The sequence below is a fragment of the Onychomys torridus genome, chromosome 3 (genome assembly GCF_903995425.1).
Source record: "Onychomys torridus chromosome 3, mOncTor1.1, whole genome shotgun sequence".
Classification (NCBI taxonomy): domain Eukaryota; kingdom Metazoa; phylum Chordata; class Mammalia; order Rodentia; family Cricetidae; genus Onychomys; species Onychomys torridus.
The window spans coordinates 27,540,976-27,560,984 of record NC_050445.1 but is presented as its reverse complement, the minus strand read 5'-3'; the positions used below and the strand labels follow the sequence as shown (position 1 = coordinate 27,560,984).

The window sequence follows — 20,009 nt, the reverse complement described above, 5'->3', positions numbered from 1 at the left end:
AATACATTTCTTTAGTTATGTAACATATATACACTGGATTATTCTTATGTAATCTGGAAAACCAAAAGACATTTGCCTTTTACATACCAGATGGTCCTTAGTTTAAATCTTTGTTTAAAATAAGAAAAACTGGATGTCAGTAATCTCTCTTTGGGTGAGTTACTAAATTTTCTACTGACTTTGAACTTGGGGAAAATAATGTATCTGTAGAGCCAGTGATTGTCACCTTCTCCAGATTTCAAGAATTTACTTCAGAATTGGCTTCAGTCCCGAGTGATGTCAGTGGCTTAGAAGCCCAGCAATTGCTTATGAGAAAATGTCAAACAACTACGTTTGAAACATGGATGCCACTCAGCTTTTGTTGCTTTTCTAAGTAAGCGATGCATAGCAAACATCACCATGCACAGGCCTGTTTATAGGTCTGAGCTATAATGGGCATGGAGCTTGGAATCAAGAAAATGTCTACTGAATTGGTTCCTTTGTATAGTTGTCCACACTGAAGTGGGTTGTTTTTACTGATTCCTGTTGTGTAGTAAGCTGCTCATTAAAAATTTACATGTTCGCTATCTACTTTCACTTAAGGATATCTATGAGTTTAGGGTTTTTATTGCTTATTACTTACTGTCTTAGTTATTTAGAATGATTTTTTGATAACATCAGCCTGTGGGGACTTTTTCCCCTTTTTCTTTCAGTTCTGAGGATCAAATCTGGAGCATTGATTGATAGGGCATTGATTGACAGACAAGCATTCTACAGCTCAGCTCTATGGCAGTCTCTTTTTTAAATTGAACTTTGTGGTAGATATTATTTAAATCTTAAAGTCTAAATAGCTTACATGTAGTGACTTCCTTCCTATGACATGTACCTATCTCCCAGAAGTACACTTGATTGCAGTTTTTATTCTGTTGAGGTACCAACAGAGTCTGTGTGGTTTTAGTGGTACTTCCCTTATTATGTATTTAATTATGTAAATAAGTAGTTAGTGGTATTTTCATTAAGAATTGTTTTGGGGATCAACCTGTAGAAATCCAGTGTTTGTGTATAGCCCTTTACAGACAGCTACTCCTTGCTAATCTACCTCCCTACGACAGAAGTAGGCCACTTGTGCATGTTTGGACCTGGCCTGGAGGCCTCTCTGTAAATATCTTGTGTGGTGATGACTTGGCTTTATCACCAGCACAGACCAGTGACCCTAAAGCCACATTAGCTGTAAACATGACTCAGGAGCTGCATGACTGTAGGGACCAGAGCCAGTAGTTAGGTGTGTGGAAAGGTCAAAGGTTACAAGCAAATAAGCTAGAGAGATGGGCCAAACTCAGCCTGGGATTCAAATAAACTTCTTGCTCAGATTTAGAACATTTTGTATGCTCAATAACCTTTGACCGATTTTTTTCCAACCTGCCAATTTTTAAAATGACACTTTTGCGTGGACATTTCCCTAGCTCCTTCCTTGTAAGAGTGCCCAGTCTGCAATTGCCACAGAATGTTACAGAAAGACATGACAACTGGTGAGCGGGAAGAATGTTGATTCTGGGTGGGCAGTGGGCCCTGAACAGAGGATTTGGAGAGGAAAGGCGCTGTGTTTTTCCCAACTGGTGAGGGTGGCAATTGCCGATTCCTGCTGCTTGGTGGATGAGTCATGCGCCTGGGGCAGAACAGGGAAGGGCCAAGTCTGGCCACAAATGAAACACCAGTGAGCAGATAAATTCTTTCCTGGCACTTTACCGGAGTGTTTCAGAGGCAACTATCCCTCAACAATGCAAATGGAAACTCAGGAGTAGGAGCCAGTCCGTGTGTGTGTGTGTGTGTGTGTGTGTGTGTGTGTGTGTGTGTTCACTAATAGGGAAATTCTAAATCCGCTCACAGACTGAGGGGCTCCCAAACACCAAGGAGAAAGTTCAGACTGTTCAGGGAAGGGAGCCAAGATCAACAGACCATTAGCTATGGTAGAGCAGGGTCACAGAGAAACTTTGGGCCACCATAGGAGCAAGCAGTCCTGGGGGGAAAGAATGGGCCTCACCCAGCTAGTTCTTGGATGTTTTCTTAAGATCAGCGTGTGATGGGAGTGTGAAGATTATTCATTATTGGTGTTGAAAAAACCCCCGAGACCTTTGTATTTTAACACCCTTAGTGCAGTGTTGTTAGACACACTTAGGGGAGCTGGAGCTGGGAAGTGACTTGCTGAGTGTTGCACAGCCAATTAATTGTGAGCTACGGGTGCAAACAGCTCCGTGTTCCCCACTGAGATTGCAGCAAGTAGCCTGCGGAGCTTACTGTTTTCATAAAAGGTTAAAGGTGACTTTGCTGTGAGATAGAAAGACTGGACAGACAGAAGATGGGCAGCTAGGATGTTTGAGAGAGCCAGAAGAAGGGCTGGTGCTCACATGTAGGGAGGTTAATAAGCAGGTGCAGAGCTGGGTTGGGCAACAGACTGGAAACAAGGGTCAAGGTGTGGCCTCCAAGTAATTTATCAGCCTCGCACTGGGGCCTTAAGATACTAGAGAGAACTGTGTGTGTATGTATATGTGTGTGTGTGTGTGTGCGCGCGCATGTGTGCATGTATGTAAATTTAGAGGAAGATGGATTTGATGCAGAAGACTGGCTATGCTCCCTGGAATATAATAGTGTTGGAATTAACAAAAGGGAAACAGAGTTGGCCATTTGAGGGTTAGAAGGCAAACTCAAAGTGTTTTAGACGTTTGGCATTGTACACTTGCTCGTATATACATGTATGAGTTCATATTGCGGCTAGAGGTTAACGGCAGGTGCTTTGCCCTCTGGTTTCCCATTGAGTGTGGAACTTGCCAGTTAGGCTAGACAGGCTGGCCAATGACCTCAGGGATCCCTCTGTCTCTGCCCTCCCACGGGGTTACACGTGTGCCCAGCTTCTTTTTTTTTTCCTCGAGACGGTTTTTCTCCGTGTAGTTTTGGAGCCTGTCCTGGATCTCGATCTGTAGCCCAGGCTGGCCTTGAACTCACAGAGATCCGCCTGGCTCTGCCTTCTGAATGCTGGGACTAAAGGCATGTGCCACCACCGCCCAGTGCCCAGCTTTTTATGTGGGTGCTGGGGATCGAACTCAGGCACTCATGATTTTGCAGCAAGCAGTTTACCAACTGAGCCATTTCTCTAGTTGTTTTTAATCTGTTATACGCAGCATGTGTCTCCAGCACCAAACCAAACATGATTTTGTGATAATTCATTCCTGGGCACTAGAATGACTCCACTGTCCTGTGGGCTCCCAGCCCTCTACCGGTCACTCCTCTGGAGGTGCATTCTGCAATGCTGGGATGCTCTTCACCCTTTCACTGAGCACTGAAAAGGCTTGCAATGGATGGACCCAAGCAAGGGTTCCCCATTCCACATGGACCCCTCTAAATCCTTCTGTTTCTCCCCTGCCCGCAACCCCTTACACCTATGCTCACTTTCTTCTCTGCCTGTGTTTTCCATGAGTCCTGATTCTCTTCCTGGTTTGGGAGTATGCAGCCTTCCTGCCCCCTTTACAACCGTTAGCTTCTCCCTCTTCTCTGTCTAAATAATCTTGTTTCCTATTTAACACAGGCGCAGCAGTACTGAATATTTACACAGACACAAGTCCTCCTACTGAAGGACTTGATTCCACGTCTGTTCTGGTTTAGATCTGTTGTTTTGACATTCCCCTCCTAAACTCTCGCCCTTGCTTATTGAAGTGCACAGTTCATGACATGGAATCCCATCTGAAACTTACTTCTTTTTCCAACTTGGGACAAGCACTTCACTCTGAGTTTCATATTTTCACCTATGACATACATATTGCTTACAGGGTTGCTTTCAAATGGAATTCCTCAGCAGAGAGCTAGTTATACAATGAATACTAAATACACTGTTATCATTACCATTAATATTTCATTTGAGAACCAATTTCTGGGTTTACCCAGCAAGCCATTTCAGCTCCCCACAGTCTCATAAAGCACAATCACAGGACAGGACAAGCCATGACTGATGGCCTTTTACCTAAGAAGGCTCTCTCAGAATTTAAAATGCTTGGCATTCGAGAAGCAAGACCTTGCTATCGGCATTTGGAGAGTAAAACAAAAATTGAAAGATATTCATGCAGATTTGCCTAAGGGGAGTTTTGGAAACAATTTGTTTTTCAAGACAGGGTTTCTTTGTGCAACCCTAGTTGTCCTGGAACTAGCTCTGTAGACCAGGCTAGCCTCAAACTCACAGTGATCTGCCTGCCTCTGCCTCCCAAATGCTGGGATTAAAGGCATACACTGCCACCGCACAGTGAGTTTTGGAAATCATTTAAACCTCATGATTTTTTGTCTGTAAATTGGGATATTTATATCTTTATTTGCACATTTACTAGTCTGGCTTCTCTGTGACCTATAGCCCTGAGCTCTGGATCATTTTCTTTCTGTTTTTGTTTTTTTGGTTTTTTTTTTACATAATTTATTTTTATTTTATGTGTCTTGGTGTTTTGCCTGCATGAATGTCTTTGTAAGAGTGCTGCCTCGCCTGGAACTGGAGTTACAACAGGTGTGAGCTGCCATGTGGATGCTGGGAATTGAATTGTGATCCTCTGGAAGAGCACTCCCAACCACTGAGCCATCTCTCCAGCCCCTTCTGGATCATTTTCAACCAAACATCTCTTCCAGCTCTTTCCACCTCTGCTGTAAAACTACCTGTTACTAGACAATCTCAATACCAGCTCACTGTCCCATTCCCCTTCTCCAAGAGGTTTCCAGAGCAAGACAGCAAGCCCATCCTAGGATGACTTTGCTTCTCCTACTCTCCCTGATGGACGATTATGTGTGGTCCCCTGACCTCAGCTATACTCCCCATGCATGCAAGCCCACAAGCTGGCTTTGGTTCTCATCTCTGACTCCATTTCCACATTTTTTCTTTACACAGCAACTCAGCCTTAGCAAACACAAAGTATCTTTGTTCATGCAAATTTGCTGTATCTCCGCTTTCCCCTCATTATGTCATTTTTTTACTTATAAAGCTACTCATTCCCTTTAGCTAATTTCCTACCATGTTCCAGTGATTCTAATCTTAGCATTCCACAGATCTACTTCCTCTTCAGTCCGTCACCTTGCCTTCCCTGGGCATCTCTGAGGCTAGCTCAGTCACTCGATATAGAATCTTTATATCCCTTCTCTACATCTTCCAGTCTTGCTGTCCATTGGTCTTTTGAAAGCCCAGATCGGTGACAGATACGCCCATAAGTTAAAACAGCCAGTGCCTGTGCCCTGTGTTTGGGCAGAGTGCAGTCTGAACACCTCGCCCTAGGCCTCTGCTTATTCCCCTCAGCAGCCTCAGCTTCCCTCAGAGCTTTCCTCCAGTGGCTCCAGCACACAGCAGCACCCTGCATTCCCTCATCCTTGTCCAGTCTCACTGGTCCTGCACTTGCCTCTGCTGAGACAACTGTCTTTCCTTTCTTGCTTATCCAAACTTGCTCCTCCTGCAGGAGCCAGCTCTCTAACTAGGCTCAAGGCTTTCTCAAGCTGCCCTGACAGACAGAGCTGCTCTTGTTTGTGCTTTTGCTCCTTTGTTCTCCTGGCCCGCTCCACAGAGCCCTGTTCAGCATTGCCCCCTGCATCGCAACTGCTCCTTTGTGTTGTCAGACTGCCCAGTGAGACTGGCAGTTCCCAGAAAGCTGGGGAGACATTTTATCCATCTTTGTATCCATCAAGTACATTTGGTACCTATAAATCCCTCTTAACTGCTGGAACAAATGCCTGCCCTTATTTCTCGGGGCTTTGTTATGAAATCCAAATGGAAAGATATTCATGACAGAGCAGTATACACTAAGCCTCTGGACTCAAGCAAGCACCACTTCTGTGTAAACAGAAAAAAGCTTCCCTTTGGAGGAATCAAATTTATTCCTAAGTAATCAGAGCCGTTTAAGACTCCAGCTAAATTGTCTTTTGTAGCCTGTTTCCATCCCATGTTCCGTTAATGCAGATGATATTTAAGTGGACATTTAGATTATATTCTGTCATAAAGTCACATAAACATGGAAGAGTCAGCTGACAAGAAAAGATAGGAACCAAGGGGCTTTAAAACTTCCAGAAGAAAAAATTAATTGTAAGAAACCAGGAGTCTTTATTATGGAGGGATTGAAGGCTACAAAAGCTGTAGGAGGATCACAGAGAAGTGGAGGGTGCCTGGGAAATGTTGGCAATGAACTGCTCAGAAGCCTGGCAAGCAAACGGCCAGGGAGATACAAAGGCAGACTCTGTGGTTCCTGAATCATGGGCTTTTCATTGGCACATATATCCTCAGCTAAGTGCTACTGGGCTGCCAAGCTGAGTAGATAAAAATATGCAACACCTCCAAATATAGCTTGTCTATGCTTTTTTCAAACAAAACAAAACAAAAAAAATCATTTGATGCTTATCTGAATTTGCTATACCTGAAAAGCCAAACTGAAACCCAACTGACTGTGATAACTAAATCTTTGATAGGCTGGGGCTCTAGAGCATTTAGGGGAGAGGACTGAGCAAAGCTCCCCTTACTAGACCCTCTGACTACACAAGCAGAATTTCTAGGATCACAAAGAAACTAGTGGTGCATTGCCATCTAGTGGGAAAAAAAAATAGGGAAATTAAACAGTGGTGCTGACATTTATTTTATTTAAATTTCCCTAGCATTTGCAAAAGAAGGTGCCACCCTGGGTAGCAGCAAAGTACTGAGGCGCCCAAGTGCACTGCTAGAGGAGATAATGTCAATCAGGGGTGATGACTGGGCAGGTGACTGGGCAGGTGACTGCAGAGTGAGGCTGAGATGTGTTTGCCTAGAGGTCTAGGTGAACTCGCCTGCATGCAGAAACTCGGCTCCCATTCAGGAAACAAATGAACAAACAAAACAAAAACAAAACCACAGTAAAGCAAAGGCAAGAACTAGAAGATGTACAAGAGCTTTCCAAAGGAGGATGCCTGGGGGTCTAATCACAGGAGATAGCAAAGAACGGGGTTGTGATAAATGTAGCTCCTGAGGTAGTTACCATGACAACTGATGATAGACAAAAGCCTTGATTCTTATTTCAGCCTGTTTGCTTCAGGAAAGGAAAGTGATCTAGAAATTAGAACGTTTAAGTGAAAAGTAAAATGAATAAAAGATAGCCTTGGAACCCAAACCAGGGCATCGTAGCTGATTTCAATAATTCCACCATTTTTTTTAGTGCAAACAGGAGAGGGTCTCTAAGACTTGATAGACCATAGAAACTAATTTCTATCGAGCTGATTTTTAGGAGCCTCATGAAAATAAATTTAATGTAAAATTCTTAAATATTTCTGTAAGATATTTTTGAAATGTAGTTCATAAACAGGTAAAAAAAAAATACATATAAAACCCAGCCAATTAACTTACAACAAATGATGGTGAGGATGTGAGGAAGGATAAAGGCCTGTCCACTGATGGTGAGAGTGTAAACTAGTACAGCCATTGTGCAAATCAGTATGGAGGTTTCTAAAAACATAAACACAACTACCATAAAACTCTACCACCTCCAGCACATATCCCGAAGACTATCTTAGCACATCCATGCTTATTCCTGCACGGTTCACAACAACAAGAAAATGAGTGTCTATCAACAGAGGAATGGAGAATGAAAATGTGGTATGCATACATAATGGGATTTTGTTCAGATATATAACAAAACTGGAACTTACAAAAAAAATAGAGCTAGAAAGTATTATATTAAATGAGGTAATACAAATTAAATGATAAAAATCTCTTCTCGCTCATATGCAAATCCTAGCTTATGCTTATACACATATAAATGTACATATGTGTGTGTGTATATGTAGGTTATATATGTGTATGAGTAGGTGCAAGTGTGAGTATAGGCTATGACCCTAGAAGAGAGCCCATGAGAGGAAAGCTGAGGAAGTGGGGAGGACAATGGGATACATTAGTCAAGAGAAAGAGAAGGTTGTGGAGGTAGAAGGAGGCTCAAGGAACTGGGAGAGAAGAGGGGGTAAAAATAAGTGACATTGTGTTTCCAAAATTCTATAATGAAACCTAATACTACGTATGCTGATTCAAATAATATTTGGCTTTATTATTTTTTTGTTACTGTGATAAGACCTCATGACCAAGGACATTTGTAAAAGAAAGCACTTAATTGGGGCTTACAGTTTCAGAAGGTGAGGCCACGACAACCAGGGTAGAGAGCATGGCAGCAGGCAGGCATGGTGCTGGAGCAGTAGCTGAGAGCTCACATCTTGAGCCACAAGCATGACACAGAGAGAGCTAATAGGTGCTTTTGAAACCTGACAGCCCACCCCAGTGATACAAGTCCACCGACAAAGCCACACCTCCTAGTCCTTCACAAACAGTTCCACCAACTGGGGACCAGACATTCAAATATGTGAGCCTACAGGGACCATTCTCACTCAGACCACCACAATGTCCTTAGGAGGCATAAAAGACAGTGGGTGTCCCTGAAGCTCAGAACATTTGTTATGTAGTTGGGTTGACAGGAGTGACAGCTTATGTGGTTACACTACAGAAAATGTTGATTTTATTGGGTCATAAAAGCAGGTCCCCCCCACCTCCCTGAAAAAAAAAAAATTGCAGGAGCTGGCAGAGCATGGCTTTGGATGATAGTATAGTTGAGGATTCATGACTAGCTTAACACTAAGTGCCAGTAGTAGATTATTTTCCAGGTGAATGACAAAATATCTTATACAGTCTTAGTGTCCTGCTTATTATTTTAGCAATGGTTGAAATATAAAATGTCCAAAACACACTAATTTTTAATTAGCACAAAATTTTCAAATAGAACAAATATTCAAATAGAAGGAAAATTCTAAGTTAAGGTGATATCCTGTAAGGATTTCAAAACATCTTAACAAGATCACCCAGAGCTATCACTAACCAAATAAAGCTGAACAGGTGACACAAATCTTAGCATATTTAGATTTGAGATATTACTTCTCCAAGTACAAATTGGGTGTGAAGTGGACTCAAAGCATCTTTTATTAAAATGTCCTGGAGGTTGTAATTGGTAAGAATATAGACATGCTGCAGGGATAAACAAAACACCTCACTAAGGATTTTCTGTAGAGACCCATTACAGAGATCCTATTATACGGAGATGATAGTCTGCAATAAGCATCACAGACAGCTTTAGCAGAGGTAAGGTCCAGACCTGACATCATCATCATTCCTCAGAGGAACAACAGAAAATCACATTCACCTGAGAAGAGACAAGGAACCTGGAGCCCAGGCCATGTGAGGGCTGAGCAAAGTGGTTCAGCATGCCTGGAGAATGCAGGGCTTTGGGGGAAGGCCCACAGTCCCCAGTGCTCATAGCTTTAGTTTATTCTTGGTGGAACCTCACTCAGAAGACAAGACTCCACTCTATCCAGTGAAGCTAGATCTTGTTTCCTGTCAAAATCACGAACGTGAGGGGAAATCTTTTCAAGACTTTTGTGAAATAGAGCTGACAGAGATCCAGACTGTTAAATTATAGATGGTGGGGGGAAGGAGTGCTTCTGGTGTGTCAGTAATTTGGGCTTAACAGCCTGAGGTTTCTTCAATTTCTAGTTTCTAGGCTTCTAAAACATGCTCATCATTTCCTTTCTTCAGGCCATCTTTCATTTTTCATTTTCAATACTTAAGTTTATTTTTAGAAGTCTACGTGTGTAGATTGTCTGACACTTGGTCTAAGAGTCAAATATTAGGCTATATCTTGAAGTTCATGTGCACACACTCACATGTGCACATGCTCATATATAGGGTGCTACCAATCATTGAGTGGTAGGACCCCAAACCAATCCTGTAGCTGTAGAAATACACCCAGAGTGCTAATTAGACTTGTCTCTACCAAGTCTGAGTTTTGAAAACAACTGAATATGTGATATCTGATGGAAAGAAACAGTTTTCCTCTCAATTATCTGTTTCAAGGCTGCCCATTTCATGGGCCTTATGAGACCGAATGTAAACCAAAAGGATCTGTGAAATGTCTCCTTTAAAAGTCTCCCTTGTGCACATAATAAAAGACATTCGAGCTGGAGAGATGGCTCAGAGGTTAAGAGCACCAACTGCTTTTCCAAAGGTCCTGAGTTCTATTCCTAGCACCCACATGGTAGTTCACAACCATCTGTAATGAGATCTGGCACCCTCTTCTGTGAACATTAAAAAAAAAAAAAAGACATTCAGTACTGCAGGCAATACATTTGAATCCCTAAATTAAGGGCACTGCTACTGGTACTGGGACTCTTGAGTGGCAAGAGATGAATAATTATAACACTAGGCTGGAATTTGAAACCTGATTTGTAAACCCCTATCTGTATTCATGTAGGATTAATTCTAAGATTCCCCTGGATGCAAAAATCGGCAGATGTTCAAGTCCCTCCGCTGTAACGTCACATATTCTGTGTATTCTCTCACACACTTTGACTCATCTCTAGATCATTTATAATACCCCAAATAATGTAAGTAGTTACAATAAGACTAAGTGACAAGAAAATATCTACACATACTTAGTAGAGATGTAATTTTCTTCCAAATATTCTTGGATTACAGATGATTGAATCGATAGCTGTGAATTTGAAGGGCTACCTCAAAGATCAATGGAGAAGGTGACTGTAATAAAGACATTTTTCCCACTTCCAAATAGTGCTCCTTGGTGGTTCTTATAGCCACTGAACCAATAACTATTTTGGTGGATAGGTACACAATCCAATATGAGAGTGTTTTTTTTTTTTAATTTATTCAATAATCATAGCAAATCTTAATTTAGGAAATATTGTAGGCTACCAGCTAAATATAGCTCCAATTTACAGGGAGGTTGAGTCATAGCTGAAAACACTTGGGAAAAAGGATCCAAGACTAAAATCTGTCACATGCTCTTTGTGTGTCAGACACCTCCCTAAAAGCTTTTTGAGTATTGGTGTTTTAATCCAATAGCCACTCAGTCCTGAATAGCAAATACAAACTATCTTAACACAATCACTGACATTTCCCTACCCCTAGACTGCTATAGATCTGTTGCTGATATAGACAAATGCTCATTTTCCATGCCTCCCCTTCCCATCACTAAGTCTTGCTACAGTAATTTTGACTCTTTTAATTGTCCCTGCCTTCTCTGAATATCATTCAAATCACCTGCACCTTTGTCCCCATTAGAAATGCCCTTCCTACTTCAGGGGTGCTCTCTCCCATCTGCCACAGCCATAGCAATCCTTCCCTGTTATTAGATCCACCTGCTTCTTCCTTGGGTGGGTTACATAGCCTGCCTCCCACGCTGTAGGCTTGACCTTGGCCATCTGTCTCCATATGGCCACAGATCTCACAATGCTCCTTACAGCCCAGAGCCTCCCTCTTCTCCCTGCCTGTTACCTCTTCCCCTACAGTTTCTTGGCACCTTCTCTTGACTTCATTATCCTGATTCCCTTTCACCTGCTCTCCTAAATTCTTTTTACTGGTCCCTCTTTCTACTCACTTAAGCAGTATCCACACATACCCTCCCCTCCCTGCTTCACACTTCTCACACTGTCCCACCACATCCAAGCCAAATCGCCCTCCCTATCTGTGCATTTCTCCCATCATGTGCATTTTCTCTGGTGGTTTTCTGCATCCTCCAAGAGACAAATCTGCACTCATCTCCCTAGTTCATCTTTCAATTCCTTAAAGCCTCCTCCTGTGTGGCAATACTGATATTTAGAATTCCTTTTTCCATTTCCTCCTTTCAAGCCAGGAACCTCCAGCTTCCTCTGCATCCTTTCAGCTTTGCCTTTTCATGTGGAATCTACCTGCTCCTCCCAACTATTTTCTCTTGGTCTCATGATCTATTCTTTCTTACCTTGGACCTTTGGGTCCCTTCACCTTACTGTTTCTGTATCTGGGCTTTACTTTCCTTCTTTGATAAAACTTATTTGAGGATAGAAGAGAACAGTCACAGAATGAAATCTATTACTCAGTCCATGTTTTGTTATTCCCTACAGTCTCTACTCTTCTTTCTAGTCCCATTTGGATCCATCTCTCTTGCATCTGTACTGCCCTTTACCTTCTCATACAAACGGACTGTACATCCACCATCTTATCCCTATTCTTAAGCAAGAACCCATACACAGCGACAGTATATCTAATATTTCTTCCTTCATTGTAGAATTTGTCATTGGTCAAGTTTGGCTAGCCACCATATGAGAAAAGAAGTATTTAGGCTTTATATAGATTTGAAGTTTGTCTGCAATGGGCTGGAGGGCAGGCATGCACACATGGGCATGTCCTCATGCTCTGTCATTGCTGAACTCTTGACCCACTGTCTAGTAATTGAGAAAAGATTTTTCATTTATCAACCTGTTCTTTTCCCTTCTCTTCTCATACCTCAAACCATTTCCATAGCTGCCTATATTACCTTGCAACCTCAAATAGAAGCTGTAAATAAACAAACCTGCAAAACTTCAATCTGTGGCTAAGTGCTGTGGAATGTTCTGTATGCTGTGAATATGTGTTGCTCTGATTGGTTGATAAATAAAATGCTGATAAGGAGAATTCTGGGAAGAGGAAGGCTGAGGAGGAGACACCAGCCATCCATCCATCCAAGGAGCAGCAAGGCACACAGGTAAAGCCATGGAATACATGGTAACATATAGATTAACAGAAATGGGCTGAGTTTAAGTGTAAGAGCTAGTCAGTAGTAAGCCTGAGCTAATGGCTGAGCAGTTTTAATTAATATAAGCCTCTGTGTGTCTACTTGGGTCCGAGCAGCTGTAGGACCAGCAGCTGAGAGACATTTGTCCTGACTGTGGGCCAGGCGGGACACAGGAAAACTTTCAGCTACAGCTGAAATGGTATGTTATTTTAGCATAGGCATTCTCTCCAGGTACTAGTCACATTCTTTTGGTTCCTTTCCCAGCTATAGTGTAGGAAACAGAAAGAACCTTGGAACCTTCATCCTAACCCAGTGAGGTCTATGCTGTCCGAAATTAAAAGTACTAAGACATCATCCTAAGCAGGGAAGCACCATCTACTTGCTGTACTTTTCTGGGTATCCACTACACCTTGTTCTTCCTTCTTATTCCCACCCTTCACCAAAAAATAACTTTAGGAAATAAGTTAGGATTCATAATAACAGATGCATCTAGCTTCATGTCACATCTAATAGCTTCCATGCTGCTCACATTTCTCTTATGATACTAATCCTACAAGGCCCAAATTTGAGAGAGGGATCCAGACTCATTTCCAGTTCTGGGTTTGGGAATAGACTATGTTAGTGGCAGAGCTAAAGGAAAAATGCAAGATACCCAAATCCTCCTTCAGTGGAGAAATGGGCACATGAAAATGCCAGGCTCCATACGGTGATACCCAGTGGGAACCTCCCTTGAGGGTTACATCTAACAAACACCCAGAGAAGTAGTCAGAAACACAGCTCTTCATTCACAGAAAAACACCCAATAGTTACTGTTTTATTGCATACAATGGACACCAACTCAGTTGTCTAGGAAGCAACTAAAACCATAGAAACTGATGTAACATTTACAAGTAGCATGGTCCAATTCTCTTCAGAACTCCTAAGGGGTAAAGGGAAAATGATGCCAGCTTCCTTCCTTCTTAAAGCCCAGGTTGGGAAGACATTGGATTTCCATCCCAGGCCAGGTCATAGCCTTTCAAATCTTTCAATCTTGCTCTTTACATGAGTGCCTCAATCCTGTTCTTCCCCATAGCCCCCTGATAAGGACCTTCTCTTTACTCTTTAGTTCCAGGGGCATGACTATTCTTAGTTTTGTCTCTCACCTCCTCTGGTGCAGGCTGCTCAAGGGAAGAGGCAGTCTGCTCCTCTGGCATTTTGCTTAGTGAGGCCCCTGTCTCTGGTCTAGTGCCTTCAGGAAGCCCATTGAGTCCTAATGAAGGCTGCTTGCTCATAGTCTGAGCACATGGAGCTGGAAGCAGGTCTGGAAAGTAGCCCTCTACTCCCAGGGGGTGCCCCAGATTCTGTGGGCAGAGTGGACCAGGGAAGGGAGGTTCTGGCAAACAATGGCCACTCCAGAGTCCTGGACCTGTGGAGTCAAAGAACACGGGAATTATTGGACAGGGCTAAGAGCATTGAACACTACTAAATTGTATGAGTCTCTTTCTCCTTTCTCAGGACCACAGCTCAGGTCCCTAGGGCTGTCTGAGTGAAACATTAATACTAGCCTCTCCCTCAGGATCAGCCCGGCCCCTGGACTCCAGGTCCTGTGATTTAGTAGACCATGGGTCAAGGCCAAGTGTTGGCCCACGTAGGCACCAAGGAGACCTGGAACTCCCTGGACATCTCTTTCACTGCCTCCTATAGAGGAACCCTCTCATTCATGTGATGGAGGGCCTTGGGGTTTCAGAAGTCTAGGTAGTTAGGCATAATATCTGCTACCAATTCTGCACTAAGTCCTTTTGTTCATTATTTCTAATGGTCGCCAAACCCTTCAGCCATATGAATCTAGTGCTCCAATGTCAGGTCCACAAAAGTTTCAGAATAGCTCCAAGCAGGGGCAAGCAAGAGTTTTGCTTGTTACCCATGACCTGCCTCATTCTGCCTTCCAGATAAGAAAGCGCTCTGTCCTTCTCACCTTCAAACAACAGGGAGTGGGGACCGTCCTTTCCAGCCCCAACTCACCCATGTATCCAGCATGTGGCTGTAGCAATATCTGACCAGGTGGCGGCCCTGGACAATAATCCTGTGCTGTGTCCCCACTGAGGCCAAAAGGAAAAGAAAAAAGAGAGTCTTCTGGTGGGAGAAAGCTTGGGATGGGGAAAGGAAAGGGGGGCAGATAAGGAAACTGGGACTGAAACGGTGGGAAAAGAGGGGTCTGTGGAGCCTGGGGGAACTGGAATGAACCCAACTGGCTGCTTGCTTGATAATACTGAGGCCCCAGGTCTTCCAAATTTGAGGGTGATGAGATGCTACGGAGGACAGAGGAACATTCAGTGAGGTATAACAGTGACCTTGTTCCCAGTTTAAAAAAAAAAAAGCCATCCTCCCCTCTTAACCCCTTTCTCCATCTCTGTGGCAACATCAACCCTTGGACATCACTTCTGTTTCATCTTCTCCCACCCCCGACCCCCTGCTCACTCTTTCCCCTTGTTTCTCTTCTATTGCTACAAGCCTTGGATCATTCCTACCCCAAACTTACCCATCTTTTTACACCCACTCAGCCCCTTCCCTCTCCCCACTATTCTTCTCTCTCCAAGTTACATCTGAACTTAGATGCCATACCTGGGGCCCCAGGACCCACAGGGGCTGTCCTTGTGTATGCTGTCACTTCCAGGAGGGTCCCTTAGTGGAGGCATCACTTGAGGAGTTTGGATAGGACCAAGAGGAAGAGGAAGGTTGGTCCTTCGAAGAGGTGGGGGGCTTAAGAGTGGTGAGGTCTCTGCTACCCTCTGAGCAACCTCAGTTTGCTGAGAGGGGGTCAGAGTCTGGTCAGAAGTCAGCAGCATGGGGGGCTCTAGGAAAATACGGCAAATAGGGGATCTCAGCATAAGAAGGTGGGGAGACAGCTATGGCACTGCTGAACGGCAGATGGTGCAATGCCTAGGGATCCCTGGCACGGAACCCCAGAGATCTGTCCCCACTGCTAACTGCTGTGGAACAAGGACTTCCGGTTCCGACTGACTTCTTTTTTTTTATCCCTGCCCCACCTACAAACTCTCTGAAAAGTGGTAGCTCACCTGGAAAAGCATCCAAAATGTGCTCTGGAGGAACAGGGCCAGGTTCTAGGTCTGTAGGCATAGGAGCTGGGAGCTCAGGTGCAGACCTGCAGCCAGAGTGAAGGAAGACTTTAACTTCCATGACCACTGGATTTAGAACTCAGATTCAGTGCAAGGAAAGGCACCAGCACCTCCTTAACTCCAGCCCAGCCCAGTCAACACCCTCAAGCACTCTCATATCCAGCTTCCAACATCCTCCTTCAAGATGCCCCAGGACTCCCATGTGGACAACCCAAGACCAGGAGCCCTTCTCACCTGCTTTGACTGCTGTCCTCACTGGGGGCTGCAGGACCATCCCGACTTTCCTTCTCGCTCAGTTTCTCCACTTTTCGCCACTTTGCCCTACGATTCTGAAACCACACCTATGAACGGAGCAAGGGGATCCGAACTTGAGAATGCTGGCAGAGACAAAGTCCTGGGTGTCACTGTGAAGGACACTTTACTGGGTTTCAGCTACTTCTTCACTTGGAACTATAAAGGTCTGTGGCTTCTCCTTTCCTCTCTAATTGGTTAAAGCTGTGGCCCATGGAACAGCTGGGCCACCCCTGTATCTGAGACTAACTTCGGTTTCTATCCCAGCTGAGATGAAGCACATGCCCTCTCCGAGAGAGTTCTGACCAGCAATAGCTTCCATATCACCCTACTGATCAATTAGCCAGCCCCCCTTTACCATGATGCGTTGGGAGGTGACCCCCACCATCTGGGCAATCTCCCGGCGCTTGTCACTGTCTGGATAGTGGTCTTCCTGGAATAGCCGTTCCAGCTCCTCCAGCTGGTCTGCAGAAAGAAGACACTTACAGGGGAGGCCAGACACCACAGCAGAAGAGAAGAAAAGGAGATGCCCATCGGGCACCCATAGCAGATACGACCACTGGTGCCAAAGCAAGAGTATGCCTCCTTACATGCATAGTATGATATATGCATTTCTGATTCTTCTATCCTGGTCTAACAAGACAAGACAGCCTGCCTGGCCTTCCTTTTCCGGGTCAGAGGTTTTGGCACTGCCACAGATGAAGAGAAACATGTAGGACAAAGTAACTAGCCATACCCCAACATCCCCTGGGGCCACATTCTTTGCACTGATCTACAATTTTCTCCACCTTTTGGGACTAACCTGAACGGTACAGGGTTCGAGTCTTTTTCCGAAATTGACAGGTCACTTCTAAGGACTCCTTCTTCAGGTCCTCTTCTTGACCGTTCTTGGCCAATGTATTGAGGAGACTGCGGGCTAGGCCTGGTTCAGAAAGCATAGGTTTGTGGGTAGCACATCTTCAAGATGACACTAGCGTCAAACCCATGGTGTTAGGCTTCCCGTGCTTACCAGGGACTGCAGAAATGGATGACTTCACTGTCTTTACCTCTGTCTCTTGGAGAGAAGAAACTTCTTCCTGGGCTTGGGGACTACAAGCGGCTGGTGCTGCGTCTTTGTAGGGGCACGCTCTGCAGGTGTCAGCACCCATTAACTCTCCAGAGGTCTTTGACAGTGGTCTCTTTCCTGAGCCAGCCCTGGGAAATGAGGACTGCTTGCCTTGGTCATCTTCAGTGAGTGTAACAGAAACCTTCAGTGGTCCCTCCGACTCCAGCCCAGCAGTCCTGGGCTTGCTTCCAGCTTCCTGGCCTGTGGAGAGCAGCAGCCCCTGGTACTAGGTGGTAGAGCTCCTTCCTCCCTGCAGCTGATCTGTGGTTAGAACCTAAGCTTTTTTTTTTTTTTGCCTGTCTACCAAATGCAGCCTGAATGCCTGACATACCTTCTTAACTGGACTGTCAGGAGGATGGCTTAGACAGGTTCTCAACCTTTCTAATGCTGCAACCTTTTATACAATTTATACAATTGTGACCCCCAACTATAAAATTATTTTCATTGCTACTTCATAACTGTAATTTTGCTACTGTTATGAATCATAATATAAGTACCTGTGTTTTCCAATTCGTCTCAGGCGACTGGGACCCCTGTGAGAGGGTCATTCAATCCCCCAAAGGATGGGAACCCACAGGGTGACTACCACTGGATTAGCTACTCCAGCTGCTTTGGAAAAATGTAAACAAGTATTGCAACCCTGAGAGGTCTTAATGTGAGAACAATGGAAAGCTGGGTACACATTTTCTTATTTTTCCCCCCAGACATCAGAGGTGCAAGTTCAGGGGACAGGCACCAGGTTTGATCTAATAAACAGCTGTTGGGGGAGGGGTGAGTAGGAAGAGAAAAAACAGGCCTATTATTCTGCCTTTCCTCAGACTAGCCCCTCTTCCCCCAGGAAGCTAGGCTCTGTGTCCTGCTGAGGAGACAAATCAGGCTCCCTGGGTCTCCATAGTATAGGCAGAAGGACATCAGAGGGGGTCAGAGGAAAGGTGCCTTTGTCTTCCCTACTCCCTCCCCCTCCTCAATCCACGTGCTCTGGCTCCTTCCCCTCCCCCCTTCCACCCAGTCCAAGTGTTCTACAGGTGAGGAAAAGCGCCCATCCAGAAGGAAAACCCCCTTCACACAGTGGTAAAACTCAAACACCCCCACCCCAACTCTGAGTCCCCTTACAAATGGGGCTTGCCATGGGTGCTATCAAGAGCACAGTCCCCAATGGGTCCCCATGAGGCAGGCATTTCCCCCCCCCTCCCCCAGGTGAAGAAATGGGGATAAGCTTGTGGAATGATCGACCCAAGATCACACAGGGTTGGGGTACAGGAGCACGGGCTAACCCTCGGCCACCACCTAGAACTTTCCCCCGGATCCCAAACACTTCCTTTCTTTTCTGCATATATTCATAACAAAAGAAATTTCACTTCAGGGAGTTGCTGTCATTTCCAATGAAACCAGAAAATGTGTGAGTGAATACTGACTAAAGCTTCTGAGGTTGCCTCTTAACAAATAGCTTTCTAACAATATATAAAGCTAGGGGGCAAGTGCTGGCTCAGAAGCCTCTTCCAGCTGATTCTAAATACACAATGGAACCACTTCAGAGAGCGGGGAAGGGGTGCATCCTGGGGGTGAGATGAAAAAGGTCGACCAAGGGACACTGGGACAAAATAAGCTTTACAACAGTTTAGGAGGGCTTGTTGCACACTAATAAACGTGGTACAGAGTGGACACTCAACAACCTGAACCTTGTTGGACTGTACTGAGAAAGGTGAAGGGCCTCAGAACCTACATTAGAGCAGTGCTGGAGACTTAAGACCGGGTTCATCCCCAGCGCGTCAGGGATGATCCCTAAATAGAAGGATGTGGTGAGGTCGCCTCCCTTTCCCACTACCACCCACAGACCTAAGCAGCCTCTGAAGGTTGGCAGAGTGGCCAGCGGACCTCATGGGCTCAGCAAGCCCTCATCAAGGTCAACCCCGATGCGTGCTCACCCCGCGTTTTCCTGCAGAGCTTCTCGGTGGGTTCCATGGCCCGGACTCCCACTTCTCAGCCCGCCCTGGTGCCACAGGCGCAGCCTTAATGAAGTCCGTGGGGGTGGCCAGGTGTGTGGAGTCTGCACAGGCCAGGGCGAGCGCAGCAGGAGCCTGCGCCCCCAACCCCACCCCCAGGGCGAGGCACAGCACACCTGGGGTAATGGGGTGGGGGGGCTGGGAGATCCATCCTGCAGCTTCCTGAGCGCCTCCATGCAGCCCCAAGGGGACCAGATGCCGGTCACCTCCCTAAAGCTGGAGCAGGAACAGGGCAGCGGCAGGATTGCAGAGCTGCTAGGGTGTCTTTGAAGGTGAGGTTCCCAGGCTCAGCACACATTGTATGGACATGGTTGTGGTTACATCTTGACCCTTGTGTAAGGAGACTTCTGCAACCACTCATGAAGGGAGTCCCCGAATATGAGGCTGCCCTATTTCCTGTTGCTTCAAGGATTTTTGTGTCTCAAAGTCCGAAGTGACTTGAACATCCTTAACATACAGATCCAGGAGCAAATGGCAGGATCGGAGCTGAAAGTACCTCAGGCCTGAAGGAGATTACACCTCTTGCGCCCCACCTCCCCCAACTTTGCAGGTATAGACGAAGTTCAAGCTAGTCTAGGTTTTCTTATTAGGCTTACTCATTTAATATCAGTTTTTCTAATCTAAGAAAGAAAGGAACACTCCTGGTTCACGGAATGTTTCTTACTTCTCTTAGGGAAAAAAATACCAAAATTATAAAATTCTTATTGCTTCATACTTCTACCACGGAAGTGGGAGGGGTGGGGGATGTAAGTGCTGGCTAGATTGAACCAGCTGCTGGGAGCTGGGGGAGGAAGAGCGCCTCCTGACCAGAGCTCAGGTGTTCTGATTTTAGCATTTCAGAGCTCCTGGACACCTAGCGGCTTCCTGCTGTATTGAACAGTATTAAACAGTCTGCCACCGG

General features: G+C 45.1%; 1 protein-coding gene across 1 annotated transcript; it reads right to left on the bottom strand.

The window, feature by feature from the left end:
* Positions 1–13,531: 13,531 nt before the first annotated feature.
* Positions 13,532–19,067, bottom strand: Nobox (NOBOX oogenesis homeobox). Its single transcript, XM_036180234.1, has 9 exons — positions 19,031–19,067; positions 16,972–17,306; positions 16,803–16,887; positions 16,359–16,465; positions 15,944–16,050; positions 15,650–15,735; positions 15,195–15,426; positions 14,595–14,881; positions 13,532–13,998 (listed from the first exon to the last, which is right to left on the bottom strand). The coding sequence occupies exons 1-9, from the start codon at positions 19,065–19,067 to the stop codon at positions 13,688–13,690; spliced, it is 1,587 nt and encodes a 528-aa protein (XP_036036127.1). The 3' UTR covers positions 13,532–13,687.
* Between the last annotated feature and the right edge of the window lie 942 nt (positions 19,068–20,009).

Coding starts and splice junctions, on each gene's coding strand:
- Nobox (XM_036180234.1), bottom strand. CDS start 19,067: ATGGAACCCACCGAGAAGCTCTGCAGGAAAACGCGGG. Junction 16,051..16,358: donor TCACCTCCCAACGCATCATG/GTAAAGGGGGGC, acceptor CTCCGTTCATAG/GTGTGGTTTCAGAATCGTAG. Junction 13,999..14,594: donor GCCACATGCTGGATACATGG/GTGAGTTGGGGC, acceptor TTGACTCCACAG/GTCCAGGACTCTGGAGTGGC.